General features: G+C 39.8%; 1 protein-coding gene, 1 long non-coding RNA gene, 6 other non-coding genes and 1 pseudogene across 9 annotated transcripts; all 9 read right to left on the reverse strand.

Moving 5' to 3' along the window:
* Nucleotides 1-251: 251 nt before the first annotated feature.
* On the reverse strand, nt 252-6,253 carry LOC117431412 (guanine nucleotide-binding protein G(I)/G(S)/G(O) subunit gamma-13-like). Its single transcript, XM_034052291.3, has 3 exons — nt 5,752-6,253; nt 1,465-1,604; nt 252-1,243 (listed from the first exon to the last, which is right to left on the reverse strand). The coding sequence occupies exons 2-3, from the start codon at nt 1,560-1,562 to the stop codon at nt 1,138-1,140; spliced, it is 204 nt and encodes a 67-aa protein (XP_033908182.1). The 5' UTR covers nt 1,563-1,604; nt 5,752-6,253; the 3' UTR covers nt 252-1,137.
* A 10,635-nt stretch (nt 6,254-16,888) lies between these two features.
* On the reverse strand, nt 16,889-23,055 carry LOC117431334 (uncharacterized). 2 transcript variants are annotated; one of them, XR_004548666.3, is made up of 9 exons: nt 22,941-23,055; nt 22,338-22,475; nt 21,777-21,881; nt 21,177-21,229; nt 20,956-20,998; nt 20,133-20,174; nt 18,722-18,771; nt 17,773-17,813; nt 16,889-17,043 (listed from the first exon to the last, which is right to left on the reverse strand). It is a non-coding gene; the product is annotated as an uncharacterized LOC117431334 (long non-coding RNA). The 2 variants fall into 2 exon arrangements; XR_004548665.3 differs by having other exon boundaries at nt 21,182-21,229; nt 22,941-23,053.
* LOC117431842 (small nucleolar RNA SNORD60) lies at nt 17,142-17,223 on the reverse strand. The gene has a single exon (XR_004548721.2). It is a non-coding gene; the product is annotated as a small nucleolar RNA SNORD60 (small nucleolar RNA).
* Nucleotides 18,486-18,568, reverse strand: LOC117431845 (small nucleolar RNA SNORD60). The gene has a single exon (XR_004548724.3). It is a non-coding gene; the product is annotated as a small nucleolar RNA SNORD60 (small nucleolar RNA).
* On the reverse strand, nt 18,848-18,932 carry LOC117431843 (small nucleolar RNA SNORD60). The gene has a single exon (XR_004548722.2). It is a non-coding gene; the product is annotated as a small nucleolar RNA SNORD60 (small nucleolar RNA).
* On the reverse strand, nt 20,382-20,465 carry LOC117431844 (small nucleolar RNA SNORD60). The gene has a single exon (XR_004548723.1). It is a non-coding gene; the product is annotated as a small nucleolar RNA SNORD60 (small nucleolar RNA).
* LOC117431841 (small nucleolar RNA SNORD34) lies at nt 21,065-21,143 on the reverse strand. The gene has a single exon (XR_004548720.1). It is a non-coding gene; the product is annotated as a small nucleolar RNA SNORD34 (small nucleolar RNA).
* LOC117431846 (small nucleolar RNA SNORD50) lies at nt 21,666-21,734 on the reverse strand (annotated as a pseudogene).
* LOC117431840 (small nucleolar RNA Z195/SNORD33/SNORD32 family) lies at nt 22,150-22,233 on the reverse strand. Its single transcript, XR_004548719.1, has one exon. It is a non-coding gene; the product is annotated as a small nucleolar RNA Z195/SNORD33/SNORD32 family (small nucleolar RNA).
* Nucleotides 23,056-23,136: the final 81 nt, after the last annotated feature.

Consider the following 23,136-nt stretch of genomic DNA (forward strand, 5'->3'; position numbering starts at 1 on the left):
TACAGTTCTGTATTCAATCGAATTGATTTAATAAGTCTATATACCTCTCTCTCTCTTTCTCCCTATAGCAGAACCAGGCAAGGAGTGCATAGAACAGCAGATTGGAAAAACTGTGGGGGACAGCAATGTTTGGTTCAGGTTTAACAAGGGGTTTCAAACGCAGTGAGGTGCAATGTTTATATTAATGCTTTGTTACTGGAAAATAACAGTAGTTCATTATGATGTCAGACACAAAAAAATCAACGTTCAAGCTGTCTAAAAATGTTCTACTTTATTTAATATGACAAACTTTTGTAAAACATTCAATAAAAAAATTCAGTCATTTATTTATTGCTGTTTTATCATTAAACTAGTAATTGTTCTTATGCATAAGTCCCCATAGTATGTTTCTCTTGAAAGTATTATAAAAAATAAAAAATAAAGTGTAATTGATTTTCTTTACGAATGTTTCAGCAGTAAACAGATAGAGTACAGCTGTGAAGCATTAAAATGAGGGCTCCTAAATCGTGTGCACTCATTATTCAACTCAACTAGGTCTGGGACGATCACTAAAAGGCGCCTAGTTGTTCTGCACTTATGGAGTTGAGCTAGAATGACATATATTATGAATACATTCCCTTTAAGTAAACTGTGTACAAGGCAGTTATTGAATGTGAAATTGTATGATGTATTAGGTGGAAAAAAACACAACAATTCCTCAGCACTGACAATGCCCATAAATAAATAAATAAATAATATAGGGGAAATATCAGATAAGCCAGTAGAAAATAAAAAAAACAAAAATAGATTTCACAGCTGTTCACAATCACATATTGCCATTTTCATTCTTGGTTAGTAGTATACACTATATATATATATATATATATATATATATATATATATATATATATATATATATATATATATATAATCATGCAGTCTAAAACCTTTTTATGCAAAAAAAGAAACCTATTTTATGCATTAAAAAAAATGGCATCAAGAGCATTTTAACTTTTGCAATGATTATCTTTTTTTTCTTTTAATAAGCTATTTTACATTCACTGTGAGTAGCTAGGTAGAGATCATGTTTAGCAGTCTCTATTGTGCTGTACAGTGCCTATGTGTGTGCTGTGCTTGGTGTGCACACTTGCTCTGCTATTAAAGAATGGTACACTTCCCCTTTTCCACCCACGGGTTGGCCTTCATGAGCTCTGGGTTAAGGAAGGGGTCATTGGGAACTCCCTCCTCAATCCACTTCACCAGGCTGAGAAGACAGAGCAGAGACATTATTATTATGATTATTCAGAAAAGACACTATGGTTTTGCAGTCGGCACTCTCCCATGTTTTTTGCTAGTAGCCAGAATGGAATTCCTTTTCAGTCTTTGCATGGCTGGTTTGCAGCAGAGTTTCATACAGCTCTGTCTACTTTATTGAGGCAGGTGAGCTATCTGATCCAAATGTTAACCAATGCCAATACTACTCACTCTGGTACGGTCTTGGAGGACTTCTCCCTGTTGAAGGCTAGCTGGTATTTGAGGCTTTCCACCTCTTTCGTCATCTGGGGAAGGTCCATTTCATCCATGGCTGCAGGGTTAGAGGGAGTGCCTTGCTACAGCAGAGAAAACTGTAAAATAAGTGAGGGGGAGCCCTTGTAAGAAGATGAGTTAGTAACTGAAATGTAAATCCTATCTCAAACATTGGGCCACCTGCTGGAACTGTAGGTTACTTGCAAATACATTACATTGTCCCAAAATAAATGTAACTGAATCACAATATTATGATAAATGTGAATATGACTGACTCACATTTACAATCCAAGTGACTTCAATAATACTATATATATATATATATATATATATATATATATATATATATATATATATATATATATATATATATATATTACATAACACGCACACAATGAAAAATAACATGCAAAAACTAATTTCATACTTTGACAAAAGTATTTGGGCAATAACATATTTTGTATGAAACCCATGTGTTGCTAATTATTGACAATTATAATGATTGAAAACCAACACCCGGTGATGGTTATAGAATAAATAAATACACAATCATCCAGTGCAGAAAAATAAATTGGAAATTTGGTTTAAAAAAGCAACAAAAATACTTAAAACTAAGGAGTACAGCAACAATCTCAAAATGGCAGTGATACAACTAAACAAAAAAGGAGAAACAACTTGTGATAAAGAGAGAAAGAATTGGAGCTGTAAATCTCGCTGTTTAAGGTTGGTAGTACACTTCCCCATACATGGGTCAACTCAACGGTGGGCGAAAACAGGAAGTCAGCCATCTTGGAGGAAGGGTGTTGCTGCACGTATGCGAAACGATTCCCATTACTGTACAGAGAATCCCAAACCACGAGCACAAGTCAGATTGTAACACAATTAATCACTTCCCAATCTTTTTGACGTGAAATCATGCGGTTGGCTCACAATGTCCCATGTTCGGGCCATTTAGGTAGCGACAAGACTTGGTAACAAACATTGGCTCGATTTTATTGGAAGGGAGTTTTTAGTGAGGTGACGAGATATGTAGCGGAATGCCAGCATGTAGCGCCGGGGCGGGTTCGCCCGGCCCTGCTGGTCCCACTGCCCCTGATCTCAGTTTCCTTTGAACGCATTGCTATGGATGTAGTGGGCCCATTGAGCCACTCTGGATACACGCACATTTTGGTAGTGGTGGACTAGTGCCGCAGCAATTGCTCGAGAGTTAGTATAGATCACAGCGAGAGCAGGGATTCCCAAAAAAATTCTGATCACGGAACAAACTTTATGTCACAATGTTTAAAGGAATTGTATAAATTATTGCAAATTCGGCCATTCGGACCTCCGTTTATCACCCGCAGACGGATGGTTTGGTGGAATGTTTTAATCAGACTAAAACAGATGCTGAAGCGGTTTGTGTGGATTTTAGAAAGGTTAATGACATCTCCAAGTGGATGAGCTCTCTGACAGACTGGGAAAGGCACAGTTAACCTCGACCTTGACTCCGACAAAGGGATGCTGGCAAATTCCACTCACTCAGAGTTAGAAAGAGAGAACTGCTTTCTCTACCCCAGATAGCTTGTTCCATTTCTGGCCCATGCCCATTGGGTTGCATGGCGTCCCGCCACCTGCCGCATACATTGATGATGTGGTGATTTTTAGCTCCACCTGGAAGGAGCATATTATTAGACTTTCAGCCATCCTACAGTCTCTAAGGGAGGCAGGGCTAACAGCTAAACTGTGCAATTGTGCATTTGGATAACTAGAGACCAAATATCTTGGCTACATTATGGGTAATAGCTGGGTGAAGGCGATCGCCTCCAAAGTCCAGGCGCTGGTGGAGATGACGATCCTGAGAACTGTCACACGTGAGATCACTGCTGGGGATAGCCGGCTATTATCACCATTTTATCCCAGAGTATGCCACCATAGTCAACCCCCTGGAAGACTGCGCCAAAAATAGTTGTGGTTTTTCTTAATTTTTTAACTGCCCAAATACTTTTGTCTGTGACTGACTGTATATCACTTTTATTCCAACAGAGACGGCTGCTACAAGACAAATAGGGTGTGTTGGGAGGTCACTGGTCATGTATGTGCACTGTTGTAAGTTTGGTTTACATTGACCATTGGCTATTTACCTTATTTCACACTACTGCCCACAAATTCCAAATGGACAAAAAGCTACAAAGAAAATTGGTTTCATTGTTAATATGTTTTCAGGGTTGCAAATGGCGAGGGGCAGCAAACATAGAGTAATAGTCTATAAAGTGTGAAAGAATAACAATACAGCATTATTTTGTATTAACAAAAAGTCTAATTGCTAGTTGATATTTTACTTTGTAATGTAAATGTGACATGAATAAATCTTGTCGAGACTGATTCCACTGTTTATTGATCCTATGTGAAACCAAGCCTGTTGTCAATACTCCCCATACCTCATATCAACAGAATTAACTGTGCAATAACTCTACAGCCTTCAATTCCATTTACTTAACTTTTGGTTAAACTGTTTTAAAACATTTGGTGCAGGTGGTTATTGTCCTGGGCTCATGCCTCTTAACTAAGTAGCTTGGTCTGGTAGTTTGTCGGGAGAGCTCCAGTGAATAGGCAATAGCTTACACTTGCTTGGTTTAAAGCTGCAGTTTATATGGTTCGCTTTTGTTGTGCGACTTTGCATACGGTCTTCTAGGGAAATTAACAATCAAATAGAAACCTGATCTGTGCGCTTCACACTGACCTTTTTGCCCCAATTATTTAAAGTCACAGATATCTCTCTTGCCCTTTCCATACTTTTTATTATTTAGTTAAAACCTGGGATGCTGCTATTATCACTTTTAACAATTAAAAACCTGTGCTCATCTCAGCAGATAAAGCATATCTAATGGTAATGACTTTTCCTGGTTGATTTGTGTTTTTATTGCTCCTTTATTCATCTTCTAAGCCATGCTATTCACAGGCAGCAGTATGGAGTAGTGGTTAGGGCTCTAGACTCTTGACTGGAGGGTCGTGGGTTCAATCCTAGGTGGGGGACACTGCTGCTGTACCCTTGAGCAAGATACTTTGCTCAACTATATAAATGGGTAATTATATGTAAAAAAAATAATGTGATATCTTGTAACAATTATAAGTTGCCCTGGATAAGGGCGTCTGCTAAGAAATAAATAATAAGGAGTTTGTTTTAATCCCAGCGCTGCCTTACAGTTTTAGAGCAGAATGGAAGGGACTGTGAGGTGCCCCACGTTTCCTACTTCTAAACATGAGAGCAGTAAAGGCCAACTGACTTTAGATGGTCACTGCAAGATCTTGTAAATGTAACAAATTCAACCTGACTAATTTGTTTGTTTGCTTTTAATCTGCACAAAAAGGACAAAAGATGAGTGCAGTTTTGTTGGAGCCAATCTTTGCAGTGATGCTAGTGTGAAATGTCTGAATGTTTTTTTGGTTTTTTTTAGAGACAAATACAGCCCCATCTACCTTTTGGCACGTGGACTAGTAATCCTTGCAGAATTGGTGTGATGCTGTGATGTTGGGAGAAGGGAAACATAAAGCTAGATGATTTTTATTGATTTTTGAGGGGGAAAAAAATCAGAGCATCTTTATTGTATTATGTATTTACTTAAACAACCATTGTGAATACATTGCAAAAGCATCCCATGTAGCAATCAATATAAGGGAACGGTATGTAGGCTATGTTGGGGTAAAATAATACATTTCGTTAAAATATAAGTCATTTACGGGAAATAACAAAAAACGACATTTTTTTTTCTTCATTTTTATAACATTTGCACGGATATTTTATCCGTTTATATTTACAACAAAGCCTTCCTTTTAGGGCTCGGTAAACGGGAGTGTGGAGGTGTAGCCTATATCATCTGCAATCTGGCTCAAAGTTTATATAACAAGAGATTAAATTGTTACGGTGCTGGCCATTGCCAGAACAGTAAACTACTCTGACAAATATATAGGCCTATCTATACATAAAAATAATAATAAAGTAAAAATAAATCAATAAATAAAAAAACACAGTTAGTTAAATGTTCGTGTTTTTTATTTATTCATTTTTTAAAATCTTATTTATTTGTATTTTTTTTAAATTCAGTTTATATAAACAAGGGATTATATAGAGTATAAACGACCACAGATTAAAAATGTGTATAAAATGTCACAAAATGGAAAAACTATATATATATATATATATATATATATATATATATATATATATATATATATATATATATATATAACAATAAAATAGCGGTTTACCTTAGCAGGATTAAGCAGTGGGTTCTCGCACTATCCTTTTTTGACGGATATCTTCTTGCTTTATTGTTTTCTTTCAAATGAAGATTAAAGCATCAAATTGTCCCAGTTGCAATAGGAGCGGCACGGTTTTTGTGCAGAATTGTATCCAACGACACTTATCTGCACTCTCTTTTAGAAAAGAAAAAGAAAAAAAATCAAATCTTCGATGTAATCTATTAATGCAGGGGCAACCCAGATGTGCACTATACAGCAACAGTGGCCGCCGTGGTAGTAAGCTAGTCGTAGTAGGGAGGGGTGGTAATTATAATGATGTCTCTCTCTCTCTTTCGGCGGATTGTAGCCTACCCCAGGGAGGCTGTACGGCACAGAGGGGATGGGCGATAGACTAGGTGAGATGATCTATTTAACCTGACTCTATCTGATATCTCTCCGAATGACCATTCTCTCTACCTCCAACAGCTGCGCCGGCGGCAGGGTGTGTAGAAACGAATAGAGCTAGTAGGATGGTTCCTTTTCGGGGGAGGTGGCTGCCTGCATACTGATGCCATAGATACATCCCCTCTCCTCCCTCCCCCACAGGTGAAGAAAGAGAGCTGTCCCTTTAATTGCATCCCTCAGGTATCGCCCTCACTGCCGATACCACAACAGATCATTATGAAGAGAGAGCACTACCTGACAGAATTCTTCATTTAGGAGAATGTGAATAGTGTAAGAAAAAGGGTGGAAAAAGAGACCGCTGCTCATTATTTTTGCTTTATTTGGTACCTCATTTATTGGTTCAATACTACAAAAAGTCAAAATGTACTATAGATTTAGTTCAATTATTTTATTGTATTACATTTGCAGGGTATGTATTTTTATTGTGAAATACAGTACCTTGCATTTGTTTTAATTTCTACATTTACTTTGTTTATACAGAAGGCACGTACATTTTTGAATAGTGATAGAATGTAGGCTACTTCAATTTGTGTCAACTGCTTTATTTATACTTGGTTGTGTTTTTATACACATTACATATTGGTGTGTTTATTGTGTAGCTTGGCACGTTTTAAACATTTAAACTGCACAATGTATACAGGCTACGTGTTATTGCATAACATCCCCAGTCTGTTTTAATACCATCATGAACTCTCATTGGGACACATTCATTCAATTCACTCTTTGGTTTCCTTTGTAAGCACTTATAAAGAGCTTTGTCTCCCAATAGTCTCGTAAATAAGACATGAGCTGTCAAAGAGGGGTTTCCTGGAAAAATAAATGTATACACTTTCTTCATGGAAATTCACCAGTGGTGATCTGTAATTTAATATTGGTCCACTATAGTCAGCGGTTCATTTGTGCTGGATAGCATCAAATCCTAGATCCGGTACCTTTTTTTAATTTGAGAATTAAACAGTCCCCTTTCAAGTATGGGTATTTACCTCCAAAAGACCCGAAACCTGAATATTGATATATCAAAGCTGCTCAACGAGACTGACACAGTCATGCCCTGCCCCCGAGGGTACACGAGGACTGCGTTCACAGATCTCAGCGCCATTTTTCCTTTAAAGACTGATCTGATTAGAGAGCCTAGTTCAGAGAAGTACTTGTTGCTTCTGACTGTATAATTATTGTGTTTTGCACTTAATTTATGCAATATTACATTAACGCTGTAATAGTTTTTCTAATTACGTGTATATTGTGCACTACAGCCTGTTGCTTGTTATGTCCCGTCTTGTGCCGCACGTGAAGCCAGTGGCTTGAGTCGCTCCTTCTCAGGGATCCAGCAACACAAGTTGGCTGACTTTGTGCTCTCCCCCCAGGCTGTAGTTTTATTTCTGGTATTTTATTTCTGGTTTTGGCTTTTAGCTAAAATATGAGATGTTTTATATTATTTATGTAATTGTTACAATACTGTGTTTTGTTGAGAGGTTTTTCAACTTGTGTGTTTTTCTGTTTTTTACAGAGACGATGCCCAGGCCTGTCTGCAATGTGGCGCTACAGCACATGTGCAGCGAGAGCAGCTGCTGGGCTCAGCAGCACTGCAAAAGACCAAGTTACTTGCTTCGGTTGTGGTTGCTTGCAATCTCTTCCACAGTATCTTGATGCTGTTTTTGTGACAGCTTTACATCACCATTACGAAGGCTGTTAGTACCATTCTAAGGCTTCCCTCAGTCTTGTGTGTGGTAATGACTAAGTGGTTTTGCCAGTGGCTTGTACAGGTGGACCTGCGGTGACTGTGAACCAGTGGACCGGTACCGAGGTCTCCGATCTGTTCCGTTCCCGACCCGGTACTGTACCGGGACCAAGGTTACCACACCATTGACATTCTTGTAACGACCCGATGCTAAAGTCATCCACATCGGTTCTGAATCGCCCTGGTACCATACTGATCCGGTGCTAAAGTCACCGAACCTGTACCGAACCGACCCGATTTCTACCTGGTCTTACACGGGTCGGGTCACAGGAGGCACTGGCTAACCGCAGCTTATATAGGGCGCATGATGCAAAGACATTTGAGGCTTCTATTGCCGCCTTGATCCAGCAGCCTTATTTAGCGTTCCTGTCCAATGAAGCTATCTGCCCCAGCAAGCAGTGCCGGGTCTCTGAGGTGATCCTCAAGTACGCCTATTCAGCTAGTGCATTTGCCACAAAGCTAGGCAACTATAACAACATGCTGGTAGTCTACCAATGCCATTTGCTGAGGTCCCTTTCTGACAGCCACAGGCCCTCCCCACAACAGTTGGATGACCTGCGCCTGGTTAACAAGAAACTGCTCCGTGTGTCCAATGCTCAACGGGCAGGCTGTGGGTAGGAACCTGGCTGCGCTGGTAGCTGCACGTAGGCAGCTTTGGCTTTCCCAGGCACATGTGCCTGGCGGGGACAAAGCACCGCTGTTAGACGTCCTGATTACACCAGGGCATATGTTTGGTCCCATGGTGGACGAGATGCCGCAGCACTCTCACCGTGTGCAGGAATCCACAAAGGAGCTGGTTCACCTGCTTCCCAAGCGACCACCGCTGGTGCATCAACCAGTGGCAAACTGGCGCCCTAGGCCCCAGTAGACTCAAAGACTGACAAGCTGGCTGCGGCCACTGTCAGAGGTGATGTTCGGAACTGACCCGCAGCTGCTCGCAGTGGAGGCTTTAATAGGTTTTGCCGCCCTGCGCACAGACATAGGCCGCAGGCCAAGCCACAGGCCCAGTAGGAGCCGTAGGAGTTTGCTCCTAAGGCTGAGATTGACAGCTATGAGACGGCGTCCTCCAGTAAAAAAACATAAGGGGAACGAAAATTATGAATGCCGACGAGATGTTATTTTCGATTTGACAGAGGCATTTGTTTGTGCTAATATTCCCCTGGAAAAAATTGATAATCCCAAACTACGTGCATTTCTGAACAATCCTGTAATAAATGCGGGAGCAATTCCTACAGCAGGTCAACTGAGAAGGGAATATCTACCCCAAATTGCACAAGATGAAAATTGTACAACTGGTAAAGATGTCTGACAGTGTATCTGTAGTTACCGATGAGTCTACAAATGCAAAAGATCAGTATGTTTTGCACATTTTGTTTTTTCTCCAAGGACTATCGAATACCTTCGAATTGAAAGGAATATTAGCCGATACGGTTAATCTGCACTCTGTGAATTACTCATTGGTGGCACAGGCTGAGTCACAGGCTTGTTGAGCAGCTTTGGTATATCAGTATTCATGTTTCGGGTCTTTGGGAGGTAAATACAAACGGTAATGGTTATATTTCTATTTCAGGAAACCAGGGTTATGATAATAACCTAACGATTTCAAAAGATAAACCGTGTGAAAAAAAATACATGAAGATTATGTTACAGCATGGCTAGGTCAACATGCAGCTACTGACACCAACAATAAGACAAGAAACCTGATCTACAAGCTGATGAGAACTCAAAGCATAAATGGGAACTTCTGTAAATCAAGGTCAGTACATTAGGTCTAGAACAAACAAATACTATCCCTCTTCCTTAAGTATAAGTACCTTTGTGTTTACAAATGACCCCGACTGTAGTCATAATAAGCCTGAAGCTTTGTCATTTAACACAGCGCTACACCTTTTATCCCCCCCTCCCTTCTGTAATATCATTGAATATCTGGTTCCTAAAATACTGTATATAAACTGTGTATATAGACTGAAAAGTCATTAAAATCCTGCTTCAATACGGATTCTATTTATTCTCCAGGCTTAACCTATATTCATACTGATCTCTGGAAACGACCCTCTTTTCCAACCTGTGCAATTCAGCACACATTCTATGTGGAGTATCTTGCTAATTTTAACAGCACTTAGGCTTATAGTATTTCTGCATTTTGGGAGGCAATTTGTTGCAAGATCCCCCCTGTATTTAACAAACCTGTACATAACAAACCATTATTGTGTATATAGGGTGTAATGCCTGTGTGCTTAACTTAGAACTCTGGAGTAACCCAGAACATTCTTATGCTCTTTTATCCTTTTATGAAGGAACTTATTTTTGAGACACAGTACACCACTGCAAAAACTTGGAATGTATGTAATATCAATTCAGGTGCTTCATTTTAGTGTCACTGTATATATATATATATATATATATATATATATATATATATATATATATATATTGTGATAAAGCTGCAACTCACTCGGTTCTAGCCCCTTTACAAATTGACCCAGCACACAAGAAATGGGTTTTTATGCGCTGACGCGCTATTTTTAATTCACACAACAAAAATAAACAAACACAAGACAACACCTAGCTCCTTCGGAGCGCCAACTAAACCTCAGGAACACCCTGACTATACAGTGGGACGGCTAAGCCGTTTCCCCACAACACAAAACACATACACACAGTATTTTTTACAAAATCCTTACTTTTCCCGTGGCTGCTTGGACACAGAACACTCTACCTGTCTCCTTCTATACAGCAGCCCTGTGCAGACTGACTGCACCTCTTATATACCCTGCACCTGGTCCTAATTTACAATCACTACCAGGTGCAGGGGATCATTAACAATAAACCAATTAACAAATCAAATTAAACAATTAACCAAACTAAAGGTTTTTCCCTCTGGGAGATGTAGTCCCATTCCCCCAGGACTACACTACCTTACACTTCCTCCCCCTTGTCTTTACAAGACACCGGCCATTTAACGGCCATCTCCCCCCCCCCCCACCCACCCTTAAAAGCCCACCCACCCTCAAGTCCCAAGTCTTTGGTTTTCACCCTCTTCCACAGGCGTGCTTGAGGGTGGGTCGGTCCTTCCTCCGGCACACTCAGGAAGGGACCACGCACCAGCCAGAAGGGACCAGGACGGCTTGTCCTGGGTGACCGAAACGCAGGCCTTTGACCGGGAGTGAGCTGTGACAGGCAGAAGTGGGTCACTCGGGACCGGCGCAGCGACGTCTGGGACCCTGTGGGGAACAAAGTGGAAGGAAGGGGGAGCGCACGCGACGTCTGACGCCCACGGCGTGACGTCTCAGGTTCCGGGAGGAGCGGAGCTGGGGACCGTGCACCCAATTGTGCCTGGCAGTGCTGCGACCTGGGCATAAGGTCGAGTGGAGGGAGGTCGGGGCATTCCGGACTGGTGTCCACGTAGCTGGAGCACGGGACCGCACTTGAAAGTGGCGGAGTGCCTCCACCGGCCTGTTGCTGATGCTCTGTTGGAAGGGGGTTGCTCACCTCCTCCCCCTTGACTGCATCCGGTGGTTCCTGTGACAGCTCCACCCCCTCTGGCTCTCGGGATGGTAGCTCCACCCCCTCTAGGGCTGCAGCCAGCGGTGCCTCTCTTGCCTGCTCCCACTTTTGGAGCAGCAGCACCAGCCTGTTTGGCTCCGGATCCGGCAGTCCCAGCTCCAGTCTCCACCTTTTTGTCTGCTCCTTTTGAGCAGCGGTATTCTGGTTGGTCCTTGCAATCAACTCCTCCATGGTTTCCATTCCTAGGGTCATAGGGGCGCCCACACTTCCTGACACCACGTTGTAATAAAGCTGCAACTCACTCGGTTCTAGCCCCTTTACAAATTGACCCAGCACACAAGAAATTGGTTTTTATGCGCTGACGCGCTATTTTTAATTCACACAACAAAAATAAACAAACACAAAACAACACCTAGCTCCTTCGGAGCGCTAACTAAACCTCAGGAACACCCTGACTATACAGTGGGACGGCTAAGCCGTTTCCCCACAACACAAAACACATACACACAGTATTTTTTACAAAATCCTTACTTTTCCCGTGGCTGCTTGGACACAGAACACTCTATCTGTCTCCTTCTATACAGCAGCCCTGTGCAGACTGACTGCACCTCTTATATACCCTGCACCTGGTCCTAATTTACAATCACTACCAGGTGCAGGGGATCATTAACAATAAACCAATTAACAAATCAAATTAAACAATTAACCAAACTAAAGGTTTTTCCCTCTGGGAGATGTAGTCCCATTCCCCCAGGACTACACTACCTTACAATATATATATATATATATATATATATATATATATATATATATATATATATATATATATATATATATACTATTATGGTATAAATCTTCTTATGAAAATATTATTTAAAAATTCAATGACGTTCCATCATCATTACAGATTCTGCACATTGCTTCCCCGAATGCATGCTTGCTCTGAATCAAACTGACACACTATGGAAATCTGAATAAAACTAAGAAAGCGTTTCAGAACATTAAAGAAGTCAAAACTGGTCTTAGGTCGACTGGTCTTAGCTGACAAACTGGAAACAAGGTGACACACTGGAAAAAACAGGATAATGTCCACTGGAAGTATAGAGTGGTATTATGAAGAACTCCTCAGTCATGTAGCCCTCCAGTGGCCTGTAATAATCCTATACCAGCTCGTTGATCCTATTTATGGAACAATATGAATTTCCTCAAAATCCCACTGAGTGAACAACTGTTCAGAACTGGGGCAGGGTTTGTGTATCCTCTCATCCTGTGAGCCTCGTCATCATGCAGTACAGTATATACTTCTCAACTATCATTGCTTTTTGCATTTGCTTGTTCCATTTTGCAAAGACCACCAAACTCATTTAATTTGTTACCTACTTTCAGATCCCCAAGTCTCTAGAATTGAAGGAATATAGGAATTTTCATTTGTGTTTTCGAGAGAGAGTTTGTTTTTTTTGTGGGAGAGGGACATAATGGTTAAGGCAAGGTCTGACCCGTGAAGGGTTAAGCATGCAGAAGAGCGAGTGGGTGGTCTTCGACTGGCAATGCCCTTAGCTGAAATTTCAAGTTCAAGTAGATCAGTAAGCTCTGCCAGAAACCCCACACAGTGCCATCTGCAGAACCTGTTTAAGTAGGAAAACCTGTTACTGTGTCTACATGCTATACAGGAGAGGCTCATTTTCCAGAGATGGCAGATTGCGAGTGGAGATTTATCTCTACCTGTGGCCTTTTATTTGAAGGGAATCGCAATCCCTTGTGTTTCATCAACAATAATGATTAAAGGCCATCTGTTCATTCTGGCAAAACGGGGGCACATCGGCTGGCCTTCTTTCAGTCTAGAATTGGACACATTTCATTTGTGACATCTTAACTTGTATTTTTTCATCTCTGTTGCTAGGCTCCTTTCCTGAGACCTGGATTGTGTATGCAGTCCCAATACAAAAAGCTATGAATGGCAATGTGCCATTGTGATTTTTCAGTCACAGGTTAACTTGTCCCCTGAGATTTGAATAGATAATTCAGTAGTACTAAAACTTAATTATAAAACTTGTCTTTAGAAGACAAGTCTAATCGTTTATATTTAACACAAAAATATATGGGGGTTTATTAAATTAATCTAAACAGTATCTTAATACCACCGGTATTACAATCAATAAAAAATAAATATTTCTTGATGTTGTCTATGTTGTTACAGAAAGAAATATACTAAATAAACTCATATGCGCTGTTAGAAGTGTTTTTTTTTTTTTCAGTGATGACAGTATTAAGGTTTAACACTGTTAAGATCAATCGATTACACCCTATCGTCTCTTGGTTGAATTTTATTTATAAACACATAATTGCATTTTTTTAAACTGCATTATATACTATGATTAAATAAGATATCTCTATGGTGCCATAAAGTCTGTAGCTGTGCTTTAATGCTATAAATACCATGATAATGCTATGCTTTGCAATGCTATTCCCTAGTACTATTGTAAAGGCGAGCTCATGTTTTAAAACTTGTTTTCCATGTTTTTGATTCCAGATGCTTCAGGAGTTCCTTTCTGTGGATTAGGATTTCAGACAGCATGGAAATGTTGTATTTGCATAAGACGAATATGCAAACCTGTGAGCTAGAGAGCTCATCTGATTTACTGCTCGCTGCAACAATATGTACCCCTGGCCATGCAGTTCAAACAAGCCCTGCAAACATATCACTTTACCTCAACACCAAGAAATCACCTTCCTTTCCAGCTAGCACTGTGCACAACATTTCAGTAAATACTTTTTATTGGTTTTTAGGAATAGAATAAGGTTGTAACCTAATGACTTTCCTCAAACAAAGCTTTCAGTCTAAAAGGTTTAAATATTTATCAGTAGATGCAATGGGAGAAGCAAGGAATCAATAAGATGAAGAATATATTGTATCCAGCTACATGACAGGAAAGGTATACATACATTGGAATTCTTCACTGCATTGCTGAACTTTAATGAGCATCAATACAGTGTCCAGTATACTGGAGACAGTAATCGTGGGTCGGTTTTCTTTTTCTCCCCATTTTTTTTTTTTTTTTTCTGACGTGGATTGAAACTTGCAATAAGGGATTTATGTTATTACTTAATTTAGGTGATAATAAAGTGCCGCAACAACAATCCACGTCTAAGAAATCATATTAAAAATGCTGGGTTCTATTTAAATGATCTATTAGTGGCGGATCTAAATACTGCCACTCTTACTAACCCAGATGGGTTTTCCCCATTACGGCATACAATAAAATACAGGGAACTGAAGTCTGAAAAATCTGGCTTAATAAGACCCCACTCTCCCTTATTATAGCAAACTAACTAGGTTATAATATTGGTGAAATACTATGTTAAGAGACTGATATTTATTTTATTGGACAAATATGCAGAAACCAAGCCCACTTATCTATTTTTCACATATATATGAGACATGACCTTGTTTAATGAGGTCACTGTTAAATCAGGTGGTCAGGCTTTATGTAAAATAGAAGCAACTCATGCAAATTAGTAAATACATGGAAGTAAGGTTGCTCAAATACTTTTAAAACATGTAAAGTCATTGAAAGTCTTCTGACTTGTGTTACTAGTTAATTGGTAAATCTAGTGAATGCTTTTTACATAACACAAATGCACAGGTATTGGTTGAAACAAAAAACACCTTTAAATAAAAGTCCACACACTGTCATTTACAGGGTCAGTGGGGGAATTAATTGTACAGACTTTATGATGAGGTTTTTTTTTTTTCCCACAGCTACCAATCTATATATGTGAAAACATTGGTTCCTTAAAGAGATTTTGGACCCTGTTATTACTGGGTCTTTCTGTACTGCTGTAGAATTCTGTAAATCCTTGCATTAATATACATGATGCAATGCTATGAAGTATGGTATAGTGTTTGTTATCCTTTAAAAAAAAAGGCATGGCCCCAGTTAATGGATTATTGTAACACATTCAGAGCATATATATATATATATATATATATTGTAATACACAAAAAGCCATCGTCAGCAGTTAATAGATGCACTGAAAGAATGAACAACTGCACACAGCTCAGGACTTGGTTTTAAACAGACAGCGGTTGCTTTTTTGCTTTGGAATTTTAAATGTCGTGTTGAGTGGAATCAGCAGCCATGGTTAATGGATGCCACAACTGAGTGAATACAGAATTGAGGTTAGTCTTGGAAGACAGCCCTTTTTTCTTTAAACACGCTTTAGAATTTGTGTTTTTATTCTCAGCCTTAGGACCAGATAATGGAGACTGCCGGAATGCAGACACATTTAACAGTGGCACAGAATGTAAGATACCATGAATTGATGTCACAACAGGTTGTGGATTACTGTGCAAAAAAAAAACAAAACACTTGAACTGCCAGATGAAGTCACTTAAATAGAGCTGAAATAGTTTGGCAGCACTCAATTTCAAAATGGGGAATATTAAAATCTTACCTTAAGACACAGCATAGAGGCTGCAGACCTTTATACGGGTCTAGATAAGAGAACCACTCAAACCTAGCCCATAAACCAGTATCATTTATTATTTATGGACATTTATATTCAATTTAAGCACTGAAACCATTATATCAAACAGGGACCCATATAAAGTTTATTTTTAAAGGCAAACCCAACCTCTATGTACTGTACCAGTTTGCACTTTAAGTGAAAGCGATAATGCTCATTAGTTAATTGCATAGGATACAATACTTACCCACATCATAGCATATTGCATTTACAAATCCAGCCTCAAAATACAATTGTCATACTGCAAGCTACATAGTGGCAGCAGTCTAACAAACATTAACCATTACTGTACAAATACAGAACCACTTATGAAAGCTCAATTTACTTTAAAATCTACAAGTTGTAGTACAGTGTTTCTGTAAGACTGTTTGGAAGTTGCAGACAACCATTTTATAAAAACAAAAAACTTCAAACACACTATATTTACAGCATCTACAGTGGGAAAACCCTAAAAGTATCGCATTAAGCGTCCCTTTGGATTAACAAAGTGAATCAGTCAACGAGATGTTTATGTGCAATTGATCCAGCAAACTACACTTACATCAGAGTAAGACAAACCCTTTAAGATATGGTGTGACAAGGTAATACCACCCTCTTCTGGTGCCAAAGTAGTACTGCAATATTTAATCAAGAGAACTGGTATGTGCCTTTGCCCTAGTGCCAATGTAGGTGCCTTCTGATTGCATATATAACCTCCTTTAATCTAAAGTGTTCCAGTTGGGTTATGTAGTTTAGATAAAGTTACATGAAAATAACATTTATGACCTGCAGATTTTTAAATGAAGTACAGCAGGAGTTCCTGCTTAAATGTTAATTTACTTAATTAAAACAGCCCTGGATTTCAGGAATAGAGCATTGTCAAAGCTTAAATGTTTTTTTGTGGGGGGGGGGGGGGGGGAATAAAAAAAAAAAAAAAAAAAAAACACCTCAAGGTTATTAGATTTATTAAAGTCAGTACAAACCCACCAAGCAAAACTTGGGTGTGCTCACACACACACAATATGAACATTTGAATCATTCAGCTGATCCAAGCGCTGCTCTGGCCAGAGGGTTCCAGGAAGGTCAGTAGATGCACAGCTTCCCTGCAAGAAGGGATGCAATTTAAATGGCAAATTCTACTTTATATGGAGCTTCAGCAATTAATGGACAGTTACAAAATGAATCTTTTAAACCCAATGCCAAGCCTCAGAATAAAAGTGTAATCAAGTACTGCATTAGCAGCACTCATACGAGGTGTCAGAAATAAGTCAAAATCATCGGCTCTCATTTTTAATATTTATACACAGTTGATGGAAAGTTGATTTTTTTTTGTCGTTGCCAATTAGTTTTATTATTTTCTCCCCAAATTGAAATGCCCAATTATTTTTAGGCTCAGCTCACCGCTACCACCCCTGCGCTGACTCGGGAGGGGCGAAGATGAACACACGCTATCCTCCGAAGCGTGTGCCGTCAGCCGCCCGTTTCTTTACACTCTGCAGACTCACCGTGCAGCCGCCTCAGAGCTACAGCGTCTGAGGACAACGCAGCTCTGGGCAGCTTACAGGCAAGCCCGCAGGCGCCCGGCCAGACTACAGCGGTCACTGGTGCGCGGTGAGCCGAGGACACCCTGGCCGACCTAACGGTCCCTCCGGGCAACGCTCGGCCAATTGAGCGCCGCCCCCTGGGAGCTCCCGTCCACGGTCGACTGTGGAATAGCCTGGACTCGAACTCGAAGTCCAGGCTATAGAGTGCATCCTGCACTCTAGCGAGTGCTTTTACTGGATGCGCCACTCATGAGCCCCCCAGAAAGTTGATTTTTGAAGTGCTCTTACCAAATTTGGGTGAAGGCATATCATGTTGCTTTTGAACCATCCTAGAAAAAAAAATAAAATAAATGAATGAATAGAAGCTGGAGGAAGACTTCCAAACCTTTAACACTGCCACTTTATTAAATCATGACACCTCTGGAGAAAAATATCCTGAATAAAAGCGGCTGTCCCAATTGTCACACTTTAATGAAAAGAATCACATTAAATGTCATACATTTAACAAGTAAACATTATTCCTGCACGACATTAATGAAATCACATCTTCTCACAAGGCACCTGCAATGTTCAGAGTCAGCTTTCTTTACAACTGCAGCCTGAGAAACCACAGGAGACTCCAGATCCTTCAAGGAGTGCAACATGGTTTCCCCTAGTCACAGCATAATCACTGCACTACACAACCCGTTTTGCTCTAAAAAGCAATCTTCATTCATTTGAAATTACTGTATCCCAATTAGAGATAAATCAGATTGGGAAGAACCATCTCCCAGAGTTGTAAGCCATTTAAAACAAAGCGATTATAAAAAGTACAGATTAGGAGAGGATTTCTGTATACATTCTAGGGGTTTGGCGGTGCTTCTATAAAAAGAAATAGAAAAGGCACTTTGTAGTAACTTGTGCTAGATAAAGGGTTTGCATTGCAGTAGGGTCATTTAGCATGTACAAGTTTTGATAGGACAGGTTGTAAATGTGTACCTTATTTTTTACCAGTGGTATAGGTGCCTCAGATTAAAAGTATAATCAACTACTGCATTAGCAGCACTCATTTGAGGTGTCAGAAACATTAAAATCATCATCGGCACAGGTTGTATAAAAAAATTTAGTAATGTCTTCTTTAAAAACCAACTTGGTGCAAGTACTGCACACAAATGTTTTACCAGTTACACATATCTATGAAATAAACAAATCAATTCGGTTTTTAATCTTAAGCAAAAGTTTTAAAATCTCCACTTACCCAACTTCTGAACCAGCCAAGCAGATACTGGTTTAACTCCTCTGCTATTTCTATTTAAAAAAAAAAAAAAAAAAAAAGTAGATTAGCTACCGAATTTGCAAAGGTGTACCTTTACAATTAAGTCTAGAGCCTCAGAGTTAAAACGTAATCAAGTACTGCATTAACAGCACTCATACGAGGTGTCAGAAATGTTAAATGATCATCATCGGCTCAGGTCTACTACAGACCAATCCATATTACAGCTATAACTTATTAAAAGGCTACGTTCCCACTAGCAACACATTTTCCCTTGTGGCTCAACTATTTTACTAAGTTCACCATGGCGGCGAAGGCTTTAAAAAAAAAATGTACTTGCACAAGACTGCCAGCACGATTACATTCAACATGTGCTGGTAGATTAAAGCAGTAGATTGTTTAGTTTGATTTCATTTCACCCAGTAAAAGCCCTTTAGCTTTTTCACATAAAATGCATGCCACATTGCATTTGGCAGGAGGACAGAAATTCTAAATTAGAAAGTCAGCGGTCGGCACGGCTTATTAAAAAAAGCTTGGCATCCAAACAAAAAAAAAAAACTGCACAATTCAGAATCATGTTCCAAAAGATGCAGCCTAAGTAATACCAACCATGTACACTACTAAAATGACCGTGATAGTGACAGGGAGGTGAAGCAGTCATGGTTTCAAACATACCCTCTGCATGTTTCAAAGACCGCGCCATTGCCCCCCTGAAATAAAAAATCCCGCCGAATCTCTTAACGTGCCCGTATGTCCCCCTTCCCGGACGAGATGCAATACAAATACGCAGTAAATGAATGCATTTTGTATTAACATGACATGTCTGACGACAGGCTAATCTTTTTTTACTTGTTTGCTTACACTTGCGTTTTCATAATTAAACTCTCCAGTCAAATAGAATGCGCTCGCACCCTCCCTGGTTACAGTCAGTTTCACAGTAAAGCCTGGACGACAATGTCATCAGGCTTGTTAACATGGCCCGGCGCAAATATACCCTTGTATCCCTGTTAGACCCGACCATTACTTCTGGAAAAATAAGTACTCAGCTTCGACAGTGACTGTTGAAATGTACGCTATTATATTTGTGCTTAAATACTGTGAAATTCATCCACTGTTAACTTATCTATTTGCAAGTGAATGGGAGAAGTTTATAGACGAAGTGCAGTAGATTTGTGAAAAAAAAAAAAAAAATCTTTGCCTTGTGAAACATTATGTTTAACTTGTTTACAGTATTGTTACGTGGCTTAAGTTTTTCCTGTGGCTAAAATGTTGTTGCTTTAGCCACAGTGGCTAACTAAAAGAAAGTCTCGAGGGAACGTAGACAGGACCGAGTATATAAATAACCTCTGATGGGAAGTTCATTGGTTTTAAAAGACAAGTTTTTTTGTGTTCTTACCAAATTTGGGGGAAGAAACCAAATCACGTCACTCGGGCCATTCTAGCAAAAAAGAAAAGGTGAATAGAACCTGAAGCAAGACTTTCTGTGCAAACCTTCAGGCCAGACAAATGAAGTTCTATTTCTCTATACATTCTTGGGGCTAGGAGGTGCTTCTATTAAAAAACAAACAAACAAAAAAAAAGCATGTACATTTGATGGGACAGGTTAGGTTATAAAATGTGTCCCTTAAATTTACCAACGGTATAGGTGCCTCAGATTAAAAGTGTAATCAACTACTGCATTAGCAGCACTCATTTGAGGTGTCAGAAATGTTAAAAATCATCACCGGCACAGGTCTTCTAGAAATAGAGTCTAGTAATGTCATCTTTAAATACTGTAACTTGCACACAAATGTTTTACCAGTTAAGAGGACATCTATGCAATAAGCAAGTCAAACATCATAATTTGGTTTTGAATCTTAACCCAAGTTTGAATCTCCACTTAACATTTATACCAGCCAAGCAAACACTGGTTTAACACGTCAGCTATTTGGGGGAGGAGGGAAGATTTTTTTTTTTTAATAGATAGATTAAATTCTGTCTATAAAACTAATTTCATTAATTACCTTTAATTGTTCTCAGCTACTTATACAATTGTTATTGCCAACTTGAAATCCGCTATGTTTAAGTAAAATGGTCAAATTAAAAAAAGAAGTCTAGTTAAGTAATTGAGCTCAGTTGGCATGGAAACCAGACACAGGGGTCCCCAGGACCAGGGTTGGATAGCTCTGGTGTAGACCGGTCTATTGATTTTAAAAACTTAGTGCCTAGAGCGCAATTACCTGGTGTGTGGGCTTCATGAGTAGCAAGGACCACATTCTTCCTCTGCAAGAAGAGATTCTGGAATTAGGGTACCGAACGAGACCACAAGAAAAGTAAACTGAAAATATGTATTGTCTCAGATTTGTAGAATCGTCTCATTTTGAAAAACTCAAACAATGTAGGTAGAAAGATGACATCACGGACAACAAACTGCAAACCAATGTTATTCCACATCATTCACCTTACTTCAAGAGGTCCAAGCCTGCAGCTCATTCCCTGGTGGAGCTTTTTGTCCTGCAAGGAAGAATACATCTGTAAATAAAGAGCAGCTAAAACTCAAAAGGGACACAATGTTCCTACCAAAGCTATAATATGCATAATTCTGTTTCAAGGAGTTTATTGCCATGACCCCTTTATATTTGTTTATTTAGCAGGCACCTTTATCCAAGGTGACTTAGAGACTAGGGTGTGTGAACTATGCATCAGCTGCAGAGTCACTTACAACTACATCTCACCCGAAAGACAGAGCGCAAGAGGTTAAGTGACTTGCTCAGGGTCACACAATGAGCAAGTGGCTGAGGTGGGATTTGAACCGGGGACCTCCTGGTTACAAGCCCTTTTCTTTAGCCACTGGCCCACACAGCCTCCTCGTATACAAGATACTTATCTGGGGTCTATCCTGGTTAAGTAAATCCTGTAGAAATCTGCTAAATATTTATTGCACTGTACATACTCAGCAGTCAGATCCATATTTGTCTCATCAACAGAGATCAGGTTCGGGATAGACTCATCACAGTTCAATGCACAAAAAAAAAAGCGCCACATGCCATTTCGTTCTCACCTCTGCCCTGGAAGCGTCAAGCAGCCTGTTGCGGTTGCGGGCTCTGAAGTGCTCCGATCCATTGGAATGGCTGGATTTCACTCAGAGGGGAGCATGGCACCACGGCTAAAACAAGCAACACAGGTCTTAAACCATTGCTTAGACATTGAACCAATAACGCTTGAGAGAAAAGCAAACCAACAGTGCATGAAACTAAACGAGATATTCATTTGGGACGAGTCAAATCCGGTACCCCCTAGATATCTTAATTTCCTGTACACCAGATAGCAATATAGAATTGTATTTAAGGACAGGCATATTTACAAAAACAGATCTCCCGCCCGCCCCAGCCGTATAAAATACAGAAGTCATGATCTATTCTTAATATAGCGCTGCCGTCTCAGATGGTAGTGCATGTGAAGTATTCTCATGGTCGTGAAACTCGAATACACAACTGTGGAACAACATCACTGACGAGCAGCACTAAACACGTGGCTTGTGGCGGCCTTGCGCTGGCATTTACCTGGAGCACCCAAACACCAGCTGCAATATAGATTTTCGCCATTCATAACTTAATCTTACCAAGAAGCGTCAGGACCACTTGCATCTCAAGGGTTTGGAGCCACGTTGAGCCAGTTCCCGCTGCATAGTCAATAGGCCCTTACGCACACAAGACGACTTTGAGTTGGTGGCGTTGAGCACGAGGGACAATGTCTAAAACTGCAAATATAAAAATACAAAACATTTACTCTGTGAAAAGCAAAATAAAAAAAAAAAATAAACTCAGTTATATTCGGAACATTCGAGTGAAACGTTGTTACAAAATGCATACCAGCCGTAACCCAGAAGCGTACAGGCCATCCTACACACGTGGCTACACAAGCCCTCTTTGCTCACACACTGTGTTAGGGTTACTACAAAATGTAAAATCTCCCGATTTTGTTACATGCAAGGATTTAACCACCGTTTCAAGTACGGTGCGACTAAACAATCAACACATTCAACGCAATGTCAGTTTTATAAAGGTTTAAAAACATACATAAATAAAAGTTAAAAAAAAAAACAAAAAAAAACATTTCTAGGTTTAATATTTTTTAATACAGACGTATAGTACTCTACGTTACATTCTACTATCAAAAGTGCTGCACAAGTAGCTGCGGAACTTAAAACTTCACAACCACCTACCTCCACAAGACACCAAGCGTAAAAGAAAGCGTAGACCCCCGATGAGGGTTTTTAAGTAACCCGATGGGTGACGCGTCATGCAGAAATACGGTTGGTATTGGAAACCAGCAGCGATTGACAATGACGATTTACACATGAACCAATCAATGCTTGATGGGCATGATTATGGACCAATTGTAGTTGAAATTGCAAACTA

Source organism: Acipenser ruthenus, chromosome 22 (genome assembly GCF_902713425.1).
Source record: "Acipenser ruthenus chromosome 22, fAciRut3.2 maternal haplotype, whole genome shotgun sequence".
NCBI classification, from domain to species: Eukaryota; Metazoa; Chordata; class Actinopteri; order Acipenseriformes; family Acipenseridae; genus Acipenser; species Acipenser ruthenus.